The following is a 23,242-nucleotide window of genomic DNA, read 5'->3' as shown; positions in this document are numbered from 1 at the left end:
CTCCGCAGGGGCCCCCAAGAGAACAGCGGAGGCTCCCGCCTCCGCCCCTCTCCTGGAGCCTCAGCGCTTGATGTCTCCGGGGAGCCCCTGAGCCCCGCCCTGCTCAGAGCCGCGTGGGGAGGGGGCGGGGCTGGGAGCTCCGCTCCCTCCGCTCGGTGTGGAGCTCCCAGCCCCGCCCCCTCCCCACGCGGCTCGGAGCGGGACGGAGCTCAGGCCCCGCCAGCCACACGCTGCCGCTGTTCCGGCGAGGCGCTGAGACTCCGGGCGAGGAGGGAGCCGGGGGTAAGAGGCTGGGGCTGGGGCTGGGGCCGGGGCGGGGGGGAAGCGGGACTGGCCGCCGAAGCGCAGCCCGGTCTTCGGCGGCGGGGGGCCCCTTCCGTTCCGGGACCCGCCGCCGAAGTGCACCGAAGACCCGTGGCGGGGACCCACCCCCGCCGCCGCACTTCGGCGGCGGGTCCCGCTTCGGCGGTAATTCGGCGGCGGGTCCCGGAACGGAAGGGCCCCCCGCCGCCGAAGACCCCGGAATCCTCTGGGCGGCCCGGCCCCCCCCCGAACTGTGTCCTGGCGGCGAGGGAAGAGGCTCTAGGCCCTTGGTGCGCGTGAGGGGCTGCCCCGTCCGCCACGTGCCCCCAGGCGCGGTCAGCAGCAGGGACCAGCCCCAGCTAAACTCCCGCCCAGCGGTCTCCGTCTTCCCGCCGGGGGTGATGTCATCCTCGTCAGAGGGCGGGGGTTCTATGCTCCCGGTCCCGCCCATCAGCCCTAGGGCTTCCGCTAACAAGCCGGAAGTCCCGCGCTCGCTAGTCAGGAGGGTAACGGCGCCTCTGGAGACGCTCTATCCAGGATCCGAACTCTATCATTGTTACCGTCGGTCGCGCGCCCCTCACGCTCTTCTCTGGCCAATCAGCGCGGCGAGGCCTGCTCGGAAGTGAGGCACTGGGCTCTGTCCTGTTATAACGGGAAGTGACGGCAGAGTCCCGGAAGTGCGGGGGCGCGCGCGGAGGTGGCTGGGCGGATCCGGGTGGCGTTGTCACAGCAGCGCGAGGAGGCGAACGGGCCGGGTAGGGTGGGGCTGGGATGCGCGGGCGGGGCGGGCCCGAGCTGCGGTGCTTCTCGGCCCCCGGGTCGGAGGGGGCGCGGCGGTGGAGGGCCCCCTTGTCGGGCACGGGCCGGGCGTCCCCGCCGCTGCCGCGTTCCCGGCTGGGCCGCCCCGCTGGTGCCGCGCCCTCGTCACGAGCCTGGCGTGACACGTGCTCGGCCTGCTGCCCGCGCGGTGCGAGGCCCCTGTCCGGCCCGCAGGGAGCAGCAGCCGGAGGGAGGCCCTGGAGCGGCTAGTTCGGGATCCCGGTGACAGCCAGGAGCGCGCGGGGCGGTGAGCAGCCCCGGCAGTGGCCTTTGTGGGCTGGTGCTTGGGAACAGCGGGTACTTCCTTGTCTCTGGTAGCTGCCCTAGTTGGCGTCATAGCTAGAGTTCAAAGGAGGGCGAGGGAGGGGCGCCTGGACTTTGACTGTCTCAAAAAAAAATCCTTTTGGCTGCCTTGAAACATCAGGAATATAAAGTTATCTTGGCCGTTTTGCTGGAAACTTCTTTTGACAGCCTCGATACATGAAGTGGGTGCATCCAAAAGCCTTCCTTGAAGGAGTTGGGTTGCTCATTAATCTCATTTTCCAGCTGTTTCTTGGCTGTGAATTAAATACCCTTTAACCGTTTCCCTTCTCAGTTAATCAGGTTTGTTTTTAGGGAATGTGTAGTTCTGCAATCATCCAGAGTGTTCAGAGACAGAATATCAAACAGAATTCTTAATATAAGATCTGTAGAAGCTTTTTACACGATTTTTATGTACCATAAAGGACACTAACTCAGTGCGTCCGACGAAGTGGGTATTCACCCACAAAAGCTCATGCTCCAATACGTCTGTTAGTCTATAAGGTGCCACAGGACTCTCTGCTGCTTTTATAGATCCAGACTAACACGGCCGCCCCTCTGATACTAACTTGGTGTTTTCCCTTTGTAGCTTATCTTTAGTACCTGGAGCGGAGAGAGGCCATACACATGAGTATGAATTCCCCCCACTTTACAGCACAGTCTTTAGAGTACTGATGGTGGAGTCTTTTAAAAACTGGTGCAATGGTGTGGGAGGAGCAAATTAAAACTTGTTGCTAGACTTCAATGGGAGGAGGTCTCTGGACTGCTAGGGTGTTAGACTCAGAGCATTTGTGTATGGGAAACTGCTTTATGATGGCTCATTACTGCTGTGTGCTGCTGTTCTTAGATTCAGAATTGATCTTAGTGGCAACCTGCTTTTCTGAGCATCATTTAATAAGTGCAGTGAATGTTCATATCCTTGTACTTCCCAACCAGCTAGGTGCTCTCCTAGCCTCCCTCAAATGTGGGGTATTTTCACTGCTTGCTTTTGGATTGCGCTGGTTATGGGAAATCTGGAAGTGGTTTCCCTTTGTTGCCTTCCTGCTTTGTTAGAATGGTTAAAGTAAGTCCCACTGTTTCTTCTGTAATGCCAGACACAGTGCATTTCAAAGCAGATATGCATGAAGAGTATGCAGTTTGGTTGTTAAGATACCTGATGTACCTGCTTCCAGTGTGTGAAAGCCCCATCAGAAGATTGTGGGGGAGGGAGAGGATGATGGCTTCCATGGTTTTCCCGACTCTTTCCTAACAGCTCTGAAAATGGCAGCTTCCCTTTTTTTAAACTAAATATATGAAATTGCGGTAGTGCTGGCCACAGCTCAGCATAGTATAGGAAGTGCTGTGTAAGCATTCTCTACACAGTTCTGTTGATGTTTTTCAAGCTTCACCTGCAGCACACCCTCCTAATACAGCCGTATGGCTCTCAGCAACCTGAAGCACCTATATTCTGGCTTAAACTTCAATTATAGTCCAGAATGCTCTGTTGTTTCAGTCCTGTTTCCCAGAATTCTTGCAGTGCACCTCAGTCCTAATATTCAGAACCCCAATTATTCTAGCCCTGTACTAGTTGTACCACCTATGGAACAATAAGGCCATCAAAATAAGCAATAAGCTGCCTATTGGCAGTTGCACTTACAACAGTTTTACATGGTTGTGAGATATTGGCAACATATTGCTGCTACCTTAGGAAACTTCCATATGGGCCGTATTTGTTCCAGTTGACCCTGCAAATGGTGTGACAAAATTCCCAGTTTCAAAATCCTTAATCATTTTTGGATGTCAGGCATTCAAAGCATGCTCATTAAAACTCAGCTGCATTGGTTTTGGAATCTCACTTGTATGGGCCAACTCATGAGTACCCAAGACCATGTTTTATGGTCAAATAATGCAAGGCATCTGTTCTCATGGTGGCCTGTACAAACAGTATAAAAACCCAATAAAGTCAAACTTGAAAGCATATCAGGTTGACCCCCATCAGTTGGGAAGCTAGAGCCCATGACAGAGCAAGGTGGTAGCAGATTTGTCATGATGTTGTTAACCTTTTTGACGCAAGGTGTGTTAACACTGTATGTGAAAAATGTGAACAGTGCACAGCAAAGATACAAGAATCTGCAATGGTCATGGACAATCTTGTCTGTTCCACATGTAACCAGGTTTCTGTTTTTTGCATTGGTCTGACCTTGCGTATATCATTCACCTATAGGGTTTGTAGAATCCCCTTATGTCGACATGAGACTCCATCATCATCAGTTGTACCACACTGTGGGGTGGCATTGTAATGTTTCCAATAGGGAAATAAGCAAAGACCCTCCACACTTCTTGATTTTATTCTTGTCAATATGTGCAGCTGTCTCTCATGATGAAAAGCTTGTGCACTAACTGGTGTCACTAACCAGACTGCAGCATGCACAGAATTCAGACAGTTACCACTACTCAGTACAGGACTACAAGAACTCTTAATGGGGAGCACAGCTAATAGTCATCTTCCATTGAGTGCTAAGGGTCTTGACATGACTGACTGACTGCTCCCCACTTGCTGAGTGTTATCGAGTGTACTTACTGCAGCCCCAAGCTGGGTCATAAAGAGATCATAAGAATGGCCATACTGGGTCAGACCAATGGTCCATTTACCTTAATATCCTGTCTTCCAACAGTGGCTAGTCCCAGATGCTTCAGAGAGAGTAAAGAGAGTAAGGCAATTTAGTGAGTGATCCAAACCGTGTAGTCCAGTCCAACTTCTGGCGGTCAGAAGCTTCTTGGACACTTGGATCCAAACTGCAGCATGCCTGAGGAGATGCAGGGCATTTGTGGAGTCCTTTCATTATTCCTGATGACTGGGCAGTGGGTGGACCTGAAGCCTCCAGATAAGCTGGGAATCCTGACAGTTGGAATTCTGCAGTAACTTTGTGCCAGGGCATAAGAGGGGCTTTCCCTGTGGGATGATCAGCCTCTAACTTTCCCTTTCTTCTGAATTCTTGTGGGTATGGGCTTGGGAGCAATTTATGTGAAATATCCTGTCAACCTGCCTGCTGGTGTTATTAGTCAGTCCTCATTTGCTCTCTTTGCCAGGTGACGCACCCATCCACGCTGCTGCCACCATGGGATAGCATGGTGATGAGCCCAAACTCACCTCTGACCCCCAGTCTCCCTCACTGAGCATAACACATTTACCCCCCAGGCCAACCAGAATTGTAGCTTGCTTGAAGGGACCTTCTGTCAAACTCAGTTATTACTTATTTGTATTCTAGTAGTGTCTAAGGGCTTTGACTGGGGATGCGGCCACAGAGCTTCTAATGTAGAGCATATAGTGTTAGTTGCTCTGTAGGGGTCTCTGTTCTGGGGATTGTTCGTGTAAAAGGCAGAAATTGGGGCATGTCTTTTCACCAGCAGATTTCTTGGGTAGCAGGGGCTGATGTCCTTCCTTGCAATACTGCTAGCTTCTTGGTTGCTACATCATTAATCAGGCTGTAACTAGTCAGGTTGCAGTTTCTTAGGAGCCTGGGTCTCTTTCTAGTGCTCATGTCCTGCCTGCTTAACCCTGGAGGAACTAACAGTTTGTAAGTTTTGAAACAGCAGGGCTCTTGGATAGACGGATAAAGACAGTAAGAGTTCCCTCTGCTGGGAAGTGATTCAGCCTGCTCCAATTTCTCACAAGCATTGTTCCTCTTTTGTGATCTCCAAGGTTCTGGATAGCATGAGGTGCATCTGGAGCCTTATGCAGCTGCATCATTGCTTGGAGCAAGACAGTCTAGAACCTGACTTTTCCAGAAGCAGTAGAGTCTGGGAGTTCTCTTCCCACTCAGAAGTGGCTTTAGCCAGCAACAGGCACGTATTATCCTGTTGTAGATAGTCGGACTCTCTCAGGAGCCTGGAGGCTCTTTAGCTGTGTTACAGATCAAGTTTGGTGACAGACTCTGGAAGATCCTGCCAAAACTGGCTTGAGGTTCTTCCCTACTGTAGACTCTTGGGTGTCATAAGGTGCCACAAGTACTCCTCATTCTTTTTGCTGAGACAGACTAACACGGCTACCACTCAGAAACCTATCGTCATGGTAAATGGTGATCTGTCTGTAGTTAAATATCTTTCTGGTTTGAACTTGCGGTTGAAAACTGCAACTTGGGGAAGTCCAAAGGAAGGTGATCAGAGATGGGATGCTAGGCTAGTGGGAGGTAATCCAGTGTTCAGGACAATGACAACGATCAGAAGGATTCTAAGACCAGGAAGAAAATGACAGTCCATGTTAGGCAATGGTTATGTTTTAGGTCCATTACAGCATCTGTAGGACAGAACCTTCTAACGGTGAGCATTTCCTAGGCAGCTAGGATCTGGAGGTGCCTGAGAAGGGAGTTTCCCTGCAATGCCTGTGGTTTGACCTGTGATCTGTCACACACTATCAATTATCACATCAGGACATTAGCGCCACTTAGCCAATAAAACGACTAATGTCCTTAGAAGAAGGAATTAAGATGTGGCGGGGGGGAGGCGCTGCCTCTCTTCTGCAGGAGGTCATGTGCCTGCTACACACGTTAGGCCTGTGCTCCTGATGGTATGGGACTCGTGAGCACAGGCCATAGGGTGGCTCTGGGAAGTTCAGTTGCAATTGATTCCTTGATTTTGGTTTGTCTAGCAATGTCACCCAGCAGGGGGCACCTGGAAATGAACAGCAAAGTGCCTGTTACCCTAAGGCCCCCACTATCCTCCTAACCCTGAACTGTGGTAAATGGCTTCTCTCTGAAGCCCAAAGGAAGAGGTCAGGGGCCTTGGGAAAAGCTTTGTGTGCCTGGAAGCCTCCTTCCTTTCTGGCTTGGTGCCTTTCCTGAAGAAGCAGTGGAGGAACTGTGACCTCAGGCATGTGCTTTTCAGTGTAGGTAGGAGTGCCTTGCTCCCCCCTCCCCCCCCCAGTACTTTGCAATGTACCTCTGCACCCCTCTACCCACACAAGGGTCTCACAGGCCTCCCCTCCCAAGAGCTCTGCTGCATTGTGTGGCTTCTGATTTATGATGTTACTGTTCTTAGCTCTGCCTGGGGGCCTTGCTGAAGAAACTGCAGCAGCATTACTCTTGTCCATTTCTTCTGAGGAGAGATGAGCCCTGTCCTGAGCTGCTGGGCGTTAACAGCCCTGACCTCCCAGGTGACTGGCGGGCTGGGGTTTGCTTTTCCCAGCTGTTATCTGCAGCAGCTTTTCCTGGCCTTAGAAATTCTCTAGTTTGTCAGTGTGAGAGGCAGGGAAAGGGCTGGTTCCTGTGTGGCTAATGGGATACTTCAATGGTCCTTAAAGTATTAATCCAGGCTCTCTGGTGTTCCCGTCCATCCATGCCAATGGGTCTAATTCTATAATGAGGGCAATTACAGGTGATGATTAGCAGAGCAGCACCTCTGTCCCCCTTGAGGCAGAATGCTTATTCAAAATGTGTCTGTTTTGGGGGCTGGGAGGTCTGGATGCTTGGGAAGATGGGGCCAGCTCCAGGCACCAGCAAAGTGCCTGGGACAGCCAGTAGAAAGGGGCGGCATGTCCGGGTCTTCGGTGGCAGCTCAAGCGCTCCGCTTTAGTCTTCGGCGGTGAGTCCTTCACTCAGTCTCTTCCTCTTCGGCAGCTCTTCAGGGGCTGCTCAATCAGGGTTTTTTTTTTGTTTTGTTTTTTCCCCCCAGCTGCTTGGGGAGGCAAAAAAGCTGGAGCCGGCCCTGCTGATGGAGACTAGGTGCTGCTAGGGGAGGGGAAAACACAGATACCCCAGCTGCTTTGTTGTGGGGTGAGCAAATGGGACACAGCTCCATGCTTGGGGTTCAGACAGAGGCTTGTCGAACTGGTTTCCTGCTCTGACCAATGCAAGACTGCTGCTGCTGGTGGCGGCAGCAGCTCTTCGGTAATGTCCAAAGCATGTGGACACACCCATGCAGAGCCAAGCCAGCTTCCGGAGTGGAGTGCAGGACTGGGAGGAGCTGCATTAGCACTGTGCTGGTCTGCTGTGTTTTGCGTTGAAATTCTGACAACTTTCAAGTGTCCAGCACTGGCCAGAGTGCAGATAGTGACCTTAGAGAGGCACTCTAACTGGGCCTCTTTAACAAGTGTCTGCAGGGGAGGTCACTTCTGGATTCGAGTTCTGCCTTTGGATAGCTTGGCCTCCTCCAGGTTCCCTTTGCTCTGACTTGAGGTTTAATTAGTGATTAATTATGACAACTCAAAGTGGAGGCTTCCCTTCCTCTGGTGTGAGGGGAATAGTTGGAGTTTGGGAGCAAATGGCTGCATCATCCACCCAGGAGAAACAGGAGACTCTCCCCCTGCAGTTCCGCAGTGCGTCTCAATGGCAGCTAATGGGAGACTATCTGCCTCTCCCTAGTCTCTTGTGAATAGCTCTTGTCAAACCTGATTTAGTTGTTGATGAAACTAAAGGTTGGTTGATAAAGGTAACTTTGTAGGTGTAATAGACTTTTGTAAAGTGTGAGAACTAGACAGCATGAGTGAAGCACATGTTAAATTAACTGGCTAACAGAGATCATGAAGTAGCTGTCAGTGGGGAATCATTAAGTGAGAGTATTTCTAGTGGACTTCAGCAGGGATCAGTTCTAGGTCTGATGCTCTTCAATATTTTTATAAAGGATCCCGAAATAAGTATAAAATCATTGTTGATAAAAACTTGTGGTGGAATGGTAATTGGGGAAAGGGCAGTCCTACGGAGTGATCTAGATCAGTGGTTCTCAACCGGGGGTACGCACAGGTCTTCCAGGGGGTACTAAACTCATCTAGATAGTTGCCTAGTTTTATAGCAGGCTACATAAAAAGCCCTAGCGAAGTCATCACAAACCACAATTTCATACAATGACTTGTTTATACTGTTCTATATACTACACACTGAAGTGCAAGTACAATATTTATGTTCCAATTAATTTATAATTCTATGGTAAACATCAAAAAGAAAACAATTTTTCAGTAGTAGTGGGCTATGACACTTCTGTGTATTTGACTGATTTTGTAAGCAGTAGTTTTTAAGTGAGGTGAAACTTGGGGGTTATGTAAGACAAATCAGACTCCTGAAAGGATTACAGTAGTCTGAAAGGTTGAGAGCCACTGATGTGGATCACTTGATAAGCTGGGCCCATTCAAAGAAAATTCATCAATACACCAAGTAAAAGGTCAGACATCTAGAAATAAAAAATGTAGGTCATACTTTTAAAATTGGTTACTGTATCTTGGAAAGCACTGACCCCGAAAAGGATTTAGGGGTCAGAGTGGACAAGCTCTCAGTGTGATGCTGCAGCAAAGAGCTAATGTAACCCTTGTTTGTCTAAACCAGGAGTAGTGAGTCGGAATGAGGAGGTGGTTTTTACCTCTGAGACTGATTCTAGTGTGTGTGGTTCTGGGGTCAACATTTTTTAAAAGGATGTTGAAAAACTGCAGAGGGTGCAGAAAGGAGCCACAAACAATGTGAGGGGTGGAGAAAATGCCTTAGAGTGAGACCAATCTTCTTATCTAATCCAGGAAAATGTGGTGTGTAAATATCTCGATGGAGAGAAAATACCAGCTACTAAAAGTCTCTTTAATCTAGCAGAGAAAGGCAGAACAAGAACCAATTGCTGGAAACTGAAGCCAGACAAACTTAGAATTAGAAATAAGGCAGCTTTTTAACAATGAGGTTGATTAACTATTGGAAGGTTAACCAATGGAAGTGGTGGATTTCATCTCTGGTCTTCAAATCCAGACTTAGATGGATGCCTTTTTAAAAGATGCATTAGCCAAACATATTATTGGGCTCAATACAGGGGAAACAGGTGAAAGGTGATATACCAGAGATCAGACATCTTCCCACCGAATTTGTAGATTAAGGCCAGAAGGGACCAGTAGATCATCTAGTCTGAAGAAGCCCTCTACAATGGAGCTGTGGCAGCAGAAGCATCTGCTCAGAGGCTGGGTCAATGCTGCCGATTGTGGAATATTAAGTGCAGACTGGCCATGGAAAGTTTTCTTGTTCATGCCCAAGAGCCACCTGCTTTCCATCCATCCCTGAGTTAGAAAACCTGTGTAAGAATAATCCTGAATGCTTTGGCTGTTCTCTCCTTGCCTTGTGATGTGATCCTGAGGCTTTTTTGTTGGGCTTTCTCAATACCAAATGCATCATGGACACCCTGTCAAGACGCTAGCTAAGCAACTCCATCCTCACTAGAGGAAGCTGCTCCATTCTTGATTGATTGCTTTCCTGTGGCTAGCCGGAGCAGGCAGAAAATCTCTACCTCAAGTCTGGAAGTGTTGAGTGAGCACCCTAGAGTGCTGTCTGAGAGTACACTGAAACTGCCACCCCAAAAAGCTAGTTCCTGGGAGCTTTGGCCAGCTTATCAGAAATGCACAGTTCTGTTCCCAGGTGGAGATTCTGTGCTTGTGCCATGCTTGGGTTTCTAGGCTCTTTGGTTGATTTTCAGGCCATGTAGGCAGCCGTATTTGGACCTGAGAGCCCTGGCAGCTGGAACTTTCTCTTGTCTATTTTGATGGTCCTGCTAGGGCTGCTTCTCATGTAGCAGAGATATTCAGGAGGTGGCGGAGAACATCACAAATGGAGCAGAACTTTATGTAAGTCCCAAACAAGACTTACATAAAATAAGTGCAGTTAACATCCTGGTTGAATGTTTCACTGGAGTCCATCTAGCACCCCCACACGCTTCCCTTACCAAAACCTCCTCCCAAAGGAGTCGGGAAATGAATGGGTCCGGCTGAGCCCCCACTCTCCACCTGACTCACACCTGACATTGACATGTCTTTCTAGAATGCAATATATGCTGTTGTCACTCTCGTGTATCAGATGTGTAGTAGAAGAAACTAACTGATGTATAATCGCAGGGTGTCTCATGTCTGAGTTCTGGGAGCTTTTTCCTTGAGGTGATCTATTGGGGGAGTAGAAATGGAATAATTGATCTTTGGTTATGAAATATGTTGATTAGAAGGTTCATAGATTTTTAAGATCTGAAGGGACCATTATGATGATCGGGCCTGACACAGGCCAGAGAATCTCATAATTTCTGCATCAAACCCAGAACTTGTTTGAGCTATAGCATATCTTTCAAAAAATTAAAATAAAATATTGATTTTAAGACTTCAAATGAGTAAGAATCTTCATCTCTAGCTGAGTTTTCCCAGTGGCTAATTCCTTCACTGTTACATTGTGATCTGTGTCTCACCTGCATTTGTCTAGCTTCAACCTCCAGCCACTGGGTATCTGTGTAGAGGTGTTGTAGGTTTATGTAAGTCTATGTAGTCCTTACAAGGTTGTATTTAACTTGATTGAGCCTGGAGTATTTTTGTAGTAGATATGATGCAGTATATTGGAAATGGCTCCCTTGAATCGTGAACAGGATTTTATAATTGTCTTACCCATTTTGACATCTGCATCTATATATGCAAAATTTTAGGAGGCAAAATGAATGGATGGCAAGTCATGTAGGATGATAGGGAGTAATGAAGAATTTAGGGCAGGGGTTCTCAAACTTGGGGTTGGGACCCCTCAGGGGGTCACAAGGTGTCAGCTTCCGCCCCAAGCCCCTCTTTGCATCCAGCGTTTATAATGGTGTTAAATATATTAAGTGTTTAATTTATAAGGGGGGGGATCTCACTTAGAGGCTTGCTGTGTGAAAGGGGTCACCAGTACAAAAGTTTGAGAACCACTGATTTAGGGTATGTCTGCACCACAGCAGTACAGCTATGGTGCTGCAGTAGTCCTGTAATATAGACGCTTCCTACATTGACAGAAGGGGTTTTTCCATTGATGTATTTAACCAACCTCTCCAAGAGGTGGTGGCTAGGTTGACCTAGCTGAGTCTACACTGAGGGTTAAGTTGATCTTAACCACATTGCACAGGGAACAGCATTTTTCACAGCCTGAATAATGTAGCTAGGCTGATCTAATTTTTAAGTGTAGACCAGGCTAAAAGGTGGGGAAATGTCTGGATCCCTTCACTGCTTGTTTGTAAAATGTGATACTTCTGGAGTGTTTGTAGTTGGGGTGCCCACTACAGGGAAGCTTCAGACAGTCATGGGTTTTCAAAATCTTCACCATTAACTTTAAACTCTTCTGATATTTTTCTGAGGAAAACCTCGTCTTGGATGATGTGGCCCGTGAAGCTTGAGCGGGGGATTGTGGGGTGGGAGTTGAGAATGGCTTTTATAATGGGAATGGTGCTTCACCCTTAACGATGGCTACTTCACACACTGCTTCCTACTGCCTGTTCAGAAAGTGGCTGGAGACATGCACCATTGAGCCAAGTTAGTACAAATGCTGTTAATCCGATAGCTGCTGCTTTTCACTGGCCTTGCCTTGGCTCAGGCCTTTGGAAAGGACTGAATGTGAGATTGGCCAAGGCAGGTGCCTTTCCCTGCAATTTGGGGACAGCCAGTGCCCCTTTTTAGAACAGACTGATCCAGTTGCATTTTGAGCTACAGGCCTGTTGATCATCGCTGAGGCCTCTGGGACTTGGGCCAACAATGGAGCAGACATCTCTTCTTAGATAGACTTGAGTGCTGTAGGGAAGCAGAATGTAACACAGGCCCAGATCTACTCTTTGGGTTTCTCCACTCAGCTGTTCCTGTGGGTAGAAGGCTTATCTAATCACACTTCTCAAAAGGCTATCTGTTGTCCTAGCAATTTAACAAACAACATGCAGAGATTGACGTCTCCCCACCCCCTGGTGCAGTTGGGACTCCAGGGGTTAACCAAAGATTCTGCACTTGCTTGCCAAACTCTGACTCAGGTGCTCGTAAGAGGGCACATGCTGCAGAGAGCTAGGTGTTCTGGGAATGTCCTCCCCAATTCATTCCCCTGAGACAGCTAGCAAAACCTCCCACAGGCATTTGGGAACAAGAGTGCATTGAACTGAGCCCTCCGAAAGCTGGAGTTACTGGCCAGCTATCTGTGGGGAGCCCTGCTTTGGCTGAAGAAGGAATGAGGTGTCTATTGAAGAGCCCTGAGGACTTCTCAGCAGAAGGGCCTCTTGTGCAGGAAGCAGCTACATCAGGCCACTGATCCCATTTCCCACTCTCCCCTCCTAGGTGTAACTCACGTGTGTAAAGATGGCAGAGCAGGAGCCGACCACAGAGCAGCTGGCCCAGATTGCAGCAGAGAATGAGGAAGATGAACACTCAGTCAACTACAAACCACCTGCCCAGAAAAGCATCCAAGAGATCCAGGAGCTGGACAAGGATGATGAGAGTCTACGGAAATACAAGGAGGCTCTGCTGGGATCTGTCAGCGTAGCTACTGGTGAGTCCTGGTGTCATCTCAGAGCATGTGGTTCTATCTGCTACAACTTCAATGTCTGCACAAACAGCTATAACAGCCAAGACCTCTTTACACCTCTAACTGCTTCAGGCAGACACTAAGAACCCTCCCATCCTCCTCCTAGATCTCTCTTCATACATGCTGCAGAAAGCCCAGCTTTAACTCGAGGATGCAAATGACCAGTTGTGAGTAACCCTCCAACGAGGGCACTGCTAGCTGTCTGGTCTGCCAGTCTTTACCTGGCTAGCTTAAGTCAGTCATTGGTTCTTTGACTAAAGCTTGTGAGTCAATATCTTCTGGGATGTTACTTCTGAATGAAAGGTTCTGAGACATCTTTCCTCCCTGGGTATAAAACAAGGGGAACCCTGGATCTCTGCTCCAGGCAGGCCCATTCTTTCTAGTTCTTACCTGCTTCTTTGTGTTTCCAGGAACTGAGTGAAAGGAGAGAGAAGGATGTATATGGGTTGGGACCTGGGGCGGGGATGTCATTAGCACTTTTAGGACTTGTCTAACAGCCTCTTCTTCGTCTTAGATCCCAGTACTCCTAATGTGGTGGTGACCAAACTGACACTGGTCTGTGCCACTGCCCCTGGTCCTCTGGAGCTGGACCTGACAGGTAAGCAGGAGATGGGCACTGCGGTGTATCTTCCACGGGAGACAGACCTAGGCTTGCTCAGTGCAGACAATCAGGAGCTCTGGTGGGGGGCCAGGCCAGGTCCACTGTCCATTCTGACCTGGAGCCCAGAGGTGGAAGTGACCTGATGAAATGTGTATTTCCAAATATAACTTGCAGGGGGCCAGGCTCCTCCTGTGAGTTTGGGGCTTCCAGCCTGGTGGACAGTACTGCAGCCTCTCTGCTCCCTGTACCTGAACTGCAGTGTGAAGGGCCCCTAGCACAGTACCTTTCGGACTCCTGTTGGTTGTGCACATTCAGTCCTGCAAGCGCTACTTAGATGTTACCAGCTGGAGGAGCCCAGGAGCCACTTGGAAAGCACAGGCTAAAAGTGGCAATTCTTCAACAAAAAAACTTCATAAACAGATTCCAACGTGAAGCTGAAGAACTGGAATTAATTTGCAAACTGGACACCATCAGATTAGGCCTGAATAAAGACTGGGAGTGATTGGGTCATTACAAAACCTAAACCTAATTTCCCCAATACTAATTTCTCCCTACTGTTACTCACACCTTCTTGTCAACTTTCTGTAATGGGCCACTCTCTTACCACTTCAAAAGTTATTTTTCCTCCCTTGGTATCCTGCTGTAAATGATTTATCTCATTAGACTGACCTCATACTTGGTAAAGCAACTCCCATGCTTTCATGTATTCATACCTGCTCCTGTATTTTTCACTTCATGCATCTGATGAAATGGGTTCTAGCCCACGAAAGCTTATGCCCAAATAAATTTGTTAGTCTCTACGTTGCCACAAGGACTCCTTGTTGTTTTTGCTGATACAGACTAACACAGCTACCCCTCTGAAACCTGCTTTCCTAAAGTTAGGAAACCCATGGCCCTAATCCTGCCATAACTCCTCATTCCTCCTACCAAACTCTGCTCAGGCCAGGGGGGTGCAGGACTGAGCCCCAGGCTAAATGAAGTATTCCAAATTGCTCCACAAACAAGTTACTGTTGCCAGAACTCTCTTAAAAATACTGCCCCAAAATAAGCTGTTGAATGAAAGGCTTCCCTGGGTTCTAATCCATGGGGAATGTTGCACCAGCCTCCTCTAATGGCAAGAGGCTGGAATTACAGCATAACCAGTAGCTTCCTGATAATGGGACTGGCGGGCCCACTGGGATACCAGATTTTTAGTGTCAGAGCCAGGTCTCCAGGTTTCTCTGTTTGAGGATCACATTTCTTCCTGCTGATTCTGGGAAGAGGAGCTTGGTGTTGAGTCTCATTAGGAGAGCGAGTCATTCTGAAACTGAGCCATATCCTCTGGTGTGAATAGGTGGATTCCTTAGGGCTTGCATGGCCCAACTTAGAAATGGTGGTAGCTTCCAGTGTGGGTGGGTGCGAGGTGGTGAGATCCCTAAACGGGGACACCCATGAGTAAATCACATTCTCTTCCTTCCTGGGAGAAGAGCGGCTGGGATGCTCTCCCCTGTTGGGCTTTGCAGTCTTCTGTGGAAACCAAAGGCGTTAATGCAGGAGCTGGGGCAAGGGAGGACCCTGACATGAAGGAAGGGACACTTCCCCTGCCTGTAACCTCACACTTGTTTATATTCCAATAGCTACAGTTTCCGGTACAGGGCCCACCCCAAATGCATCCCACAGCACAGTCCCTAGGGAGTCTGAGCAAACTTCTCCCTTCTCTGTAGGTAACCTGGAAAGCTACAAGAAACAGTCATTTGTGCTGAAGGAGGGTGTGGAGTATCGGATAAAAATCTCCTTCCGGGTAAGAACTTTTGAGCGTCACTGACCCAAGCCTGTCTGAAAGAGGGAGGTCACCAATCCCAAGGGATGCATTGAGACACAGGCCCCTGCCCTTCCCCAGATATGGGGAGGGCGGTGGCCGCTCTGCTGTGAAGTCTTGTTTATCTCTACAGGTGAACAAGGAGATCGTGTCGGGGCTGAAGTACATTCAGCACACGTTCAGGAAAGGAGTGAAAAGTAAGTGCTTCCATTGTCCCAGACATTGCTTTGCAAGGGTGGGGTCTCCCAGCCAGGCCCACTGCAGTGAGATGTATGTGCCACCCCCACACTCCAGCTGGCTCTGGCATGGTGGGAGGAGACTCTTTACTTTTAGAACAGAGGAGTCGCAACCTTTTTCTTGCTGAGGCCCCCCTCAATATGCTATAAAAACGTCAGGGCCTTGGGGGGGGAGTGTGGGGGTCTGGGCCGGTGGTGGACCCTTGGGCATAGGCATAGTTTTACTTCTATTTGGGAGGTGGGGGGCAAGGGCTGGCGGGGCTCAAGCCAGCTCCGCACAGCAGGGTCCAGGGAGGCAGCACCACCTCCACCCCTTGACTCACTCAGGAGGCCACCCAGCCTGTCTGGGCTGTGGGGGGATGCAACTAAAAATATAACTCAAAGGGGGGACTCAGTTCAAAAAGTTTGAAAACTGCCCAGGATGCAGGTAGGGGGTAGCTAGGGGCTGTGCTAAGTGAGGCGAGTAGCTCAGGGTGCCAGGACGGGGTGGCTAGGGGCTGTGCTAAGTGAGGCGAGTAGCTCAGGGTGCCAGGACGGGGTAGCTAGGGGCTGTGCTAAGTGAGGCGAGTAGCTCAGGGTGCCAGGACGGGGTAGCTAGGGGCTGTGCTAAGTGAGGCGAGTAGCTCAGGGTGCCAGGACGGGGTAGCTAGGGGCTGTGCTAAGTGAGGCGAGTAGCTCAGGGTGCCAGGACGGGGTAGGACGGGGTGGCTAGGGGCTGTGCTAAGTGAGGCGAGTAGCTCAGGGTGCCAGGACGGGGTAGCTAGGGGCTGTGCTAAGTGAGGCGAGTAGCTCAGGGTGCCAGGACGGGGTAGCTAGGGGCTGTGCTAAGTGAGGCGAGTAGCTCAGGGTGCCAGGACGGGGTAGCTAGGGGCTGTGCTAAGTGAGGCGAGTAGCTCAGGGTGCCAGGACGGGGTAGCTAGGGGCTGTGCTAAGTGAGGCGAGTAGCTCAGGGTGCCAGGACGGGGTAGCTAGGGGCTGTGCTAAGTGAGGCGAGTAGCTCAGGGTGCCAGGACGGGGTAGCTAGGGGCTGTGCTAAGTGAGGCGAGTAGCTCAGGGTGCCAGGACGGGGTGGCTAGGGGCTGTGCTAAGTGAGGCGAGTAGCTCAGGGTGCCAGGACGGGGTGGCTAGGGGCTGTGCTAAGTGAGGCGAGTAGCTCAGGGTGCCAGGACGGGGTAGCTAGGGGCTGTGCTAAGTGAGGCGAGTAGCTCAGGGTGCCAGGACGGGGTAGCTAGGGGCTGTGCTAAGTGAGGCGAGTAGCTCAGGGTGCCAGGACGGGGTAGCTAGGGGCTGTGCTAAGTGAGGCGAGTAGCTCAGGGTGCCAGGACGGGGTAGCTAGGGGCTGTGCTAAGTGAGGCGAGTAGCTCAGGGTGCCAGGACGGGGTAGCTAGGGGCTGTGCTAAGTGAGGTGAGTAGCTCAGGGTGCCAGGACGGGGTAGCTAGGGGCTGTGCTAAGTGAGGTGAGTAGCTCAGGGTGCCAGGACGGGGTAGCTAGGGGCTGTGCTAAGTGAGGCGAGTAGCTCAGCGTGCGGGTTGGGAGGGTCCCAGTGTGGCTCCCAGCTTCAGCCCCATGCCACGCCTGGCTTCAGCGCTGGGGATCAGGGCACCGGGTTTCACCGGGGGGCTCCGCGGCCCCCCTGAAAGGGTTTGGGGACCCCCAGTTGAGAACCGCTGCTCATGTGCACCTTTGGCTCAGCACTGGCGGTGGGAAACTTCCTTCAGGCTCTGCTGCAGTGCAAGGGTCTGGATGATGTCAGTGGCTCCGGCTGCATTTGAGCTGATCGGCCTCGAATGAAGCAAAACTTAGTGCTGAACAAATAGCGGGTTCTTCCCCTCCTGTTGCTTGGCCTGCCGCACTGGGTGGGCGGGTGTCCCTCTCCATGTGGAAGGAGCTCAGCTAGCATGGAGTGTCTGAATTCTCTAGCTCTGAGCCCAGCTGTGTGCCTTCTGTGGGGAGGTGGCACGGTAGTCGGGAGGGGCTAGAATCTGTTCATGCAGTTCAGCATGAGTTCTGGGGAGGCTCATTCTTTTCCACCCCCACTCCTGTCTCTTTCCAGTTGACAAGACTGACTATATGGTTGGGAGCTATGGGCCCCGAGCAGAGGAGTACGAGTTCCTGACCCCCATGGAGGAAGCCCCAAAGGGTATGCTGGCCCGGGGCAGCTACAACATCAAATCCAAATTCACAGATGATGATAAGACTGACCATCTGTCCTGGGAGTGGAACCTGACCATCAAGAAGGAGTGGAAGGAGTAGCCCCTCCACAGGCCAGTCCCCAGAGAGAGAGTTAGCCAGGCAGTGGCTACAGTAGAAATCCCACCCTGTATCAAAGTGCTGACATTGGAACCTCACCTTCCCCTCCCATTTCTTAAGAAGAGCTCTCAGCTCAGTAACTCTCCCCCTCCCTCCCCCAGAGAATCACTGAACGGAGCTGACCAAACCATGCTGTCTGCATCTGACCTCCAGCCGCCTGCCTCGGGCATCTGTCCCCTAGGCCTCTCCACCACACACAGAAGTGGGAGTGCTTCCTGCCCTCCCAGGGCCCTGATCAGGGTCTTCTCCCGTTGCTGCATCTGACCTTTCTTCATTGGAATAAACCACAGGCAGGTGCTGAAGGAGAGGGACTCTCCAAGCTGCTCCCCACACATAGGGGGCTTTTCCTAGTGCTCCTGCTCTTAGGGTGGTGCCTCATTTTGGGTGGCTGAGGAATTGTGATGCCAGGCAGTCGCTGAACCTTTCTGTAGGCTAAAATCATGTCTGTGGCCTGCCCCGCCCCGCCCGTCCCCTCCAGGCAGTGTCTTGAATGCTGGCTGACAGCTTCATTTGTGGCTGTTTCCTGTAACCATGATGCCTTAATGTGTGTAACATGCATCCTCTAGGAAGGGGCCCTGACCTTGTTAGCTCCCACCCCATTGGTTTGTTAGCATGCTGCCCTCTCATCTCAGTCACTCTCATTGAATTGGTTTATTAGAAATGAGTCACAACTAACTTTGCTGCTGGCCTATTCTCCTGAGCCTACTGACCTGAGAGGAGGAGGGCTTGTGGCATCCTGTGCTGCTCCCAGTCCACACAGAGCCATCCTTGGGGATGTCCAGAAAAAGCCGTACTGGCAGAACTCTCCCACTTTCTGCTACGGAGGTGTTGGCCCTGTTAGTGTAGATCTCTCAACAGCCCAGTGCCTTCCTGTGTCTGCCCCAGCATCTTTCCTGTGGTGGGTACGGGAGTCATGAGTGCTGCTGTCACCGCCGAATTATTTCATTGGAGCCATTTTTTGGCTGTAAAGCACTGAAATGCCAGGGCAGCTCCTGCCCCATCTCTTGGTTTGGTTTTCGGCTGGGGGATAAATCAGTCCAGTTCTGCAGCTGCTTTCACAACCTGGTCAGAACAAAGAGCTTGCAATGGACAAATATTCAAGAGCAGTTAATGCCTTATGTATCAGTTCTGCCTTTGAAATCTCGTGCCTGGCCTGTCAGTATTTATTGCCTTGACAAGTAGACTCCATGTCTCCAGAGCAGTTCCTCTTCCCCTTGCATCCTCACAGCACTGCAGCCTGGCATCCCTAACACCCACACTGGCATGGTAGGCGGAGGGCAGGAACTCTCCAGGACCCTCTGGCTACTGGACAAGCATGTTCCAGCTCTGCAGCCATCTTCTCTGGTTGCTTTGATAACACTGATGTTGTACCAAACTGGGACCAAGTGTGTGTGGTTTTCCTGTAGCTACATCTTCTGCCCCAACTCTTCCTCTCCCCCTGCCCTTTAGAGAGAGATTTTTGTTAATTTGATTTGGTGCATTTTGTCTGTAAATCTTAGACCCAGATTAACAGATTTGGAATCATCTGCTTCCCCTTTTATGACAGTTAAATAAAATCTTCAAACTGACCCTGCGCTGTCCCTTTGAATCTTCTTACCTTCTGGAGACCTGGAAGAAGAGTAAGTGGCCTGTGAGAGAGGGACAGGCCTAGGACCCCAAGTTCACTAATTCCTTGTACACCAGCAGGTGCTGGGAAGGGCTTTCCCTGCAATGATCTTTGGAGGTGGTGGGAACAAAGATGGGGAAGGTGCTTCCCTAGGACTGTGCAGCTTCTCCCTTAACACTGTCCCCTTCACTGCTATTGCAAAGGTTTGTATGTAAAGAAAACCTGTCCCTTGCAATCAGCTCCTGCCTTTCCTGTGGCCTCCACTAAGGCAGCAGTGTTGGGGAGCAATGGTGTGTTTATATGGGACTATGCTCATACACGGTGCTTTCCAGGCAACCAAGAGGAGGAAGCCTGTGCACCAAGGAATTAGATATCTAAGAACCGAATGCAAGTGTCAGAGCAAAGTGCATTGCGGCAAGGAACAGTGAAGAAGTGAGCTCGTGGGAGGCGTGAAGAAATCTGGTGGGACTCGAGTGCCTGGGATGCAGGAGGACACGTACTGACTCGCCAGAGTGAAGTGCACAGCACCTTGAAGGTGAGGGCCAGGAGCTTGGAGCGATGCAATGGGAGTTGGTTGGGATTTGTGGAGCAGCACAGCTACCTTAGTCAAAAGATTGTGATGGGGGGAAGATGCAGGGGGAATTAATTTACCTGTGACAGAGCCACCCCCTTTTCTGCCCTTCATCTTAAGTGCTGCATGGTGTTCATGTGACAACTCTGAGCACCAAGGATGTGTCTCCATGAGCTCTTACTGTGTGGCAAGCTGGGGTGCAGGTCCAGTTCTATTGCTCTGGCTGTCTTAGTTTCCTCTGCTCACTCAGGCTGCTTCCTGGTCCTGCTGGATGAGGTGCCATCCCTGCTAGGTGGTGAACCTTGACTAATCTGCCAGTAGTGCAAAGGGTTACTGCAGTACTGAAATAGGCCTGATGTCAGTTATGGTAGCCAGCACCAGTGCAATAAACCCACCCATAGCTGGTTCTTACAGAACAAACTGCCTATAGGCAGTTGGTGGTAGGGTGAAATCCTGTCTGAGGCAATCTTAGTGTCTCCTGTGACAGTCTGTCCAAACTCTGGGCACAGAGAGTTCTGCTAGATTTTTTTTTGAGGGGAGGGCATGTTGGCTGTGACACTAAGGTGAAGGTACCCATCAGTTTAGACAAGAGAATTCTATTTCTATTCCATGTAGGTCTTTGTATCACCACCCCTGCGATAGCTGAGTGCCTGCGAGTTGTGCATTTTTATGTGACTGATGTGTCTGGGGAGAGCTGTATATGCACACCATGGAGAGGTTTGGTGGGGTTCTGTTTTTGTGAGTATTGCACCCTGCAGACCTTTTCCTGTGATCACTCCGGGGCATTGTGCAAATGGTTCTGCTGAACTTTCCACAGTGATGCCCAGAGGCCCTTCCTGAGAGCACAGAGCAGGTGAGGTCCCTAGTCAGAATTGGGATGCTGTTACCCCTCAGAGGGATCAGCTATTGAGGGGGGACCAACCAACCAACCTCCCTTCCTCACCCAGGAAGCCTCCATCTTGGCAAGTAGAGACTGTTCATGGCTGGTTAATACATCTGCTTAACTATTCCCTGTCCCTTTCATGAAGCAGAAGGCCTGAGGCAGAACTGTCCTGCTGCTCACTAGAGAGCCACCAGGGGGTGCTATTCCCCTGCCTGGCTCAGGACTGCTGCTGGCCCAAGGAGCGAGTGGCTGAGTCTTTCCTGACCATTTTGAACTGGAGTAAGTGGGTCCCTCGGTCAGCTGCTGGGTGCTGGTCTGAGCCCAGTCCCCTGGGCATGTGATTTCTATGCAGCGGAGATTCCAGTCTCCCAGGAGCCTGGCTTTTCAAACTCTGCTGTGGCTGAGTGTGCAAACCAGTGTAATATGGGTGTCTGCTGGCTTGGCTGTTTGCATCACAATGAGCCATGGTGCAGCTGAATGACTGCTCGGTCTCTGTGAAGGAACAGTTGCAGGCCTAAAGAAGAGATCTGTGTAAGCTCAAATGCTTGTCTCTGTCCAACAGAAGTTGGTCCATTAAAAGATACAACCTCACACCCCCCCCCCCGTCTGCTCAGCCTCAGGAAAGCAAAACTGCACCCCCTGCCACAAGCTAGGGGTGAGTGCGTATCTGCTGGAGTGGCAGCCTCGGAGGGTCAGTAGGCTGCAGGTGGGGGATGGGGGGGTTAAAACACTCAAGGGGGAGAGAACCAGCTTCTGGGAGCAGGGTGGGTCTCTTGAGGTGCTGGGTTGTAGAAGCCAGTCGGCATAGTGCAGTGCCTGTGGCACTGAGCTGGCAGTCAGGGTCCCTGCATTCTCATCCCAGCTCTGCCACTGACTTCCTCTGTTGATGGAAGTGAGCTGGTAGGTGCCCTCTTCTCTGAACCTTCTCTGAATGGCCATACTAGGTCAGACCAAAGGTCCCTCTAGCCCAGTGTCCTGTCTTCCAACAGTGGCCAATGCCAGGTGCCCCAGAGGGAATGAACAGAACAGAGAATCATAAAGTGATCCATCCCCTGTCGCCCATTCCCAGCTTCTGGCAAACCGAGGCTAGAGACACCATCCCTGCCCATTGTGGCCAATAGCCATTGATGGACCTTCCCTCATGAATTTATCTAGTTCTTTTTTTGAACCCTGTTATAGTCTTGGCCTTACAACATCCTCTGGCAAAGTTTTCCACAGGTTGACTGTGCGTTGTGTGAAGAAATACTTCTATTTGTTTTCAATTTGCTGCCTATTAATTTCATTCGGTGACCACTAGTTCTTGTGTTATGAGAAGGAGTAAATAACACTTACTTATTTACTTTCTCCACACCAGTCATGATTGTATAGACCAGCAGTAGGCAACCTATGGCATGCGTGCCGAAGGCGGCATGTGAGCTGATTTTCAGTGGCACTCGCACTGCCTGGGTCCTGGCCACCGGTCCAGGGGGCTCTGCATCTTTATTTAATTTTAAAGGAAGTTTCTTAAATGTTTTTAAAACCTTATTTACTTTACAACAATAGTTTAGTTATATATTATAGACTTATGGAAAGAGACCTAAAAATGTTAAAATGTATTACTGGCACGTGAAACCTTAAATTAGAGTGAATAAATAAACACTCCGCACACCACTTCTGAAAGGTTGCCGACCCCTGGTATAGACCACTTTCATATCCCCCTTAGTCATCTGTTTTCCAAGCTGAAAAGTCCCAGTTTTATTAATCTCTCCTCATATGGAAACTGTTCCATACCCCTAATCATTTTTGTTGTCCATTTCTGAACCTTTTCCAATTCCAATATTTCTTTTTTGAGATGGGGCAACCAGATCTGCATGCAGTATTCAAGATGTGGCTGTACCATGGATTTATATAGAAGCAATATATTTTGTCTTATTATCTATCCCTTTCTTAATGATTCCCAACATTCTGTTAGCTTTTTTGACCTCTGCTGCTCATTGAGTGGATGTTTTCAGAGAACTATGCACAATAACTCTGAGATCTTTCTTGAGTGTTAACAGCTAATTTAGACCCCATCCTTTTATATGTATAGTTGGGATTATGGAGATAAACCTATCATCTCATAGAGCTGGAAGGGACCCTGAAAGGTCATTGAGTCCAGCCCCCTGCCTTCACTAGCAGGACCAAGTACTGATTTTCTCCCAGATCCCTAAGTGGCCCCCTCAAGGATTGAACTCACAACCCTGGGTTTAGCAGGCCAATGCTCAAACCACTTAGCTATCCCTCCCTCCAACCTGCAGTATGTTGGATTTATCAACATTGAATTTCATCTGCCATTTTGTTGCCCAGTCACCTGGTTTTGAGAGATCCCTTTGTATCTCTTCACAGTCTGCTTTGGACTTTTATCTTGAGTAGTTTTGTATCATCTGCAAATTTTGCTATCTCAGTGTTTAACTCTTTTTCCAGATCATTTATGAATATATGAACTACTGCTGGTCCAAGTACAGATCCCTGGGGACACCACTATTTACCCCTCTCTGTTCTGAAAACTGACCATTTATT

At 50.1% G+C, this 23,242-nt stretch overlaps 1 protein-coding gene across 3 annotated transcripts; it reads left to right on the top strand.

The window, feature by feature from the left end:
- The first annotated feature begins 780 nt into the window (after window positions 1–780).
- On the top strand, window positions 781–19,212 carry ARHGDIA (Rho GDP dissociation inhibitor alpha). 3 transcript variants are annotated; one of them, XM_044983041.1, is made up of 6 exons: window positions 781–925; window positions 12,452–12,662; window positions 13,213–13,296; window positions 15,003–15,079; window positions 15,231–15,294; window positions 17,388–19,212. In XM_044983041.1, the coding sequence occupies exons 2-6, from the start codon at window positions 12,473–12,475 to the stop codon at window positions 17,585–17,587; spliced, it is 615 nt and encodes a 204-aa protein (XP_044838976.1). In that variant the 5' UTR covers window positions 781–925; window positions 12,452–12,472; the 3' UTR covers window positions 17,588–19,212. The 3 variants fall into 3 exon arrangements, with proteins under 3 accessions (XP_044838976.1, XP_044838977.1, XP_044838979.1); XM_044983042.1 differs by lacking the exon at window positions 781–925 and adding an exon at window positions 926–1,058; XM_044983044.1 differs by lacking the exon at window positions 781–925 and adding an exon at window positions 1,249–1,369.
- Window positions 19,213–23,242: the final 4,030 nt, after the last annotated feature.

The sequence above is a fragment of the Mauremys mutica genome, chromosome 12 (assembly GCF_020497125.1).
Source record: "Mauremys mutica isolate MM-2020 ecotype Southern chromosome 12, ASM2049712v1, whole genome shotgun sequence".
In the NCBI taxonomy this organism is placed as follows: Eukaryota; Metazoa; Chordata; order Testudines; family Geoemydidae; genus Mauremys; species Mauremys mutica.
Note: the sequence above shows the minus strand (reverse complement) of the source record. Positions and strands in the feature narration are given on the sequence as shown.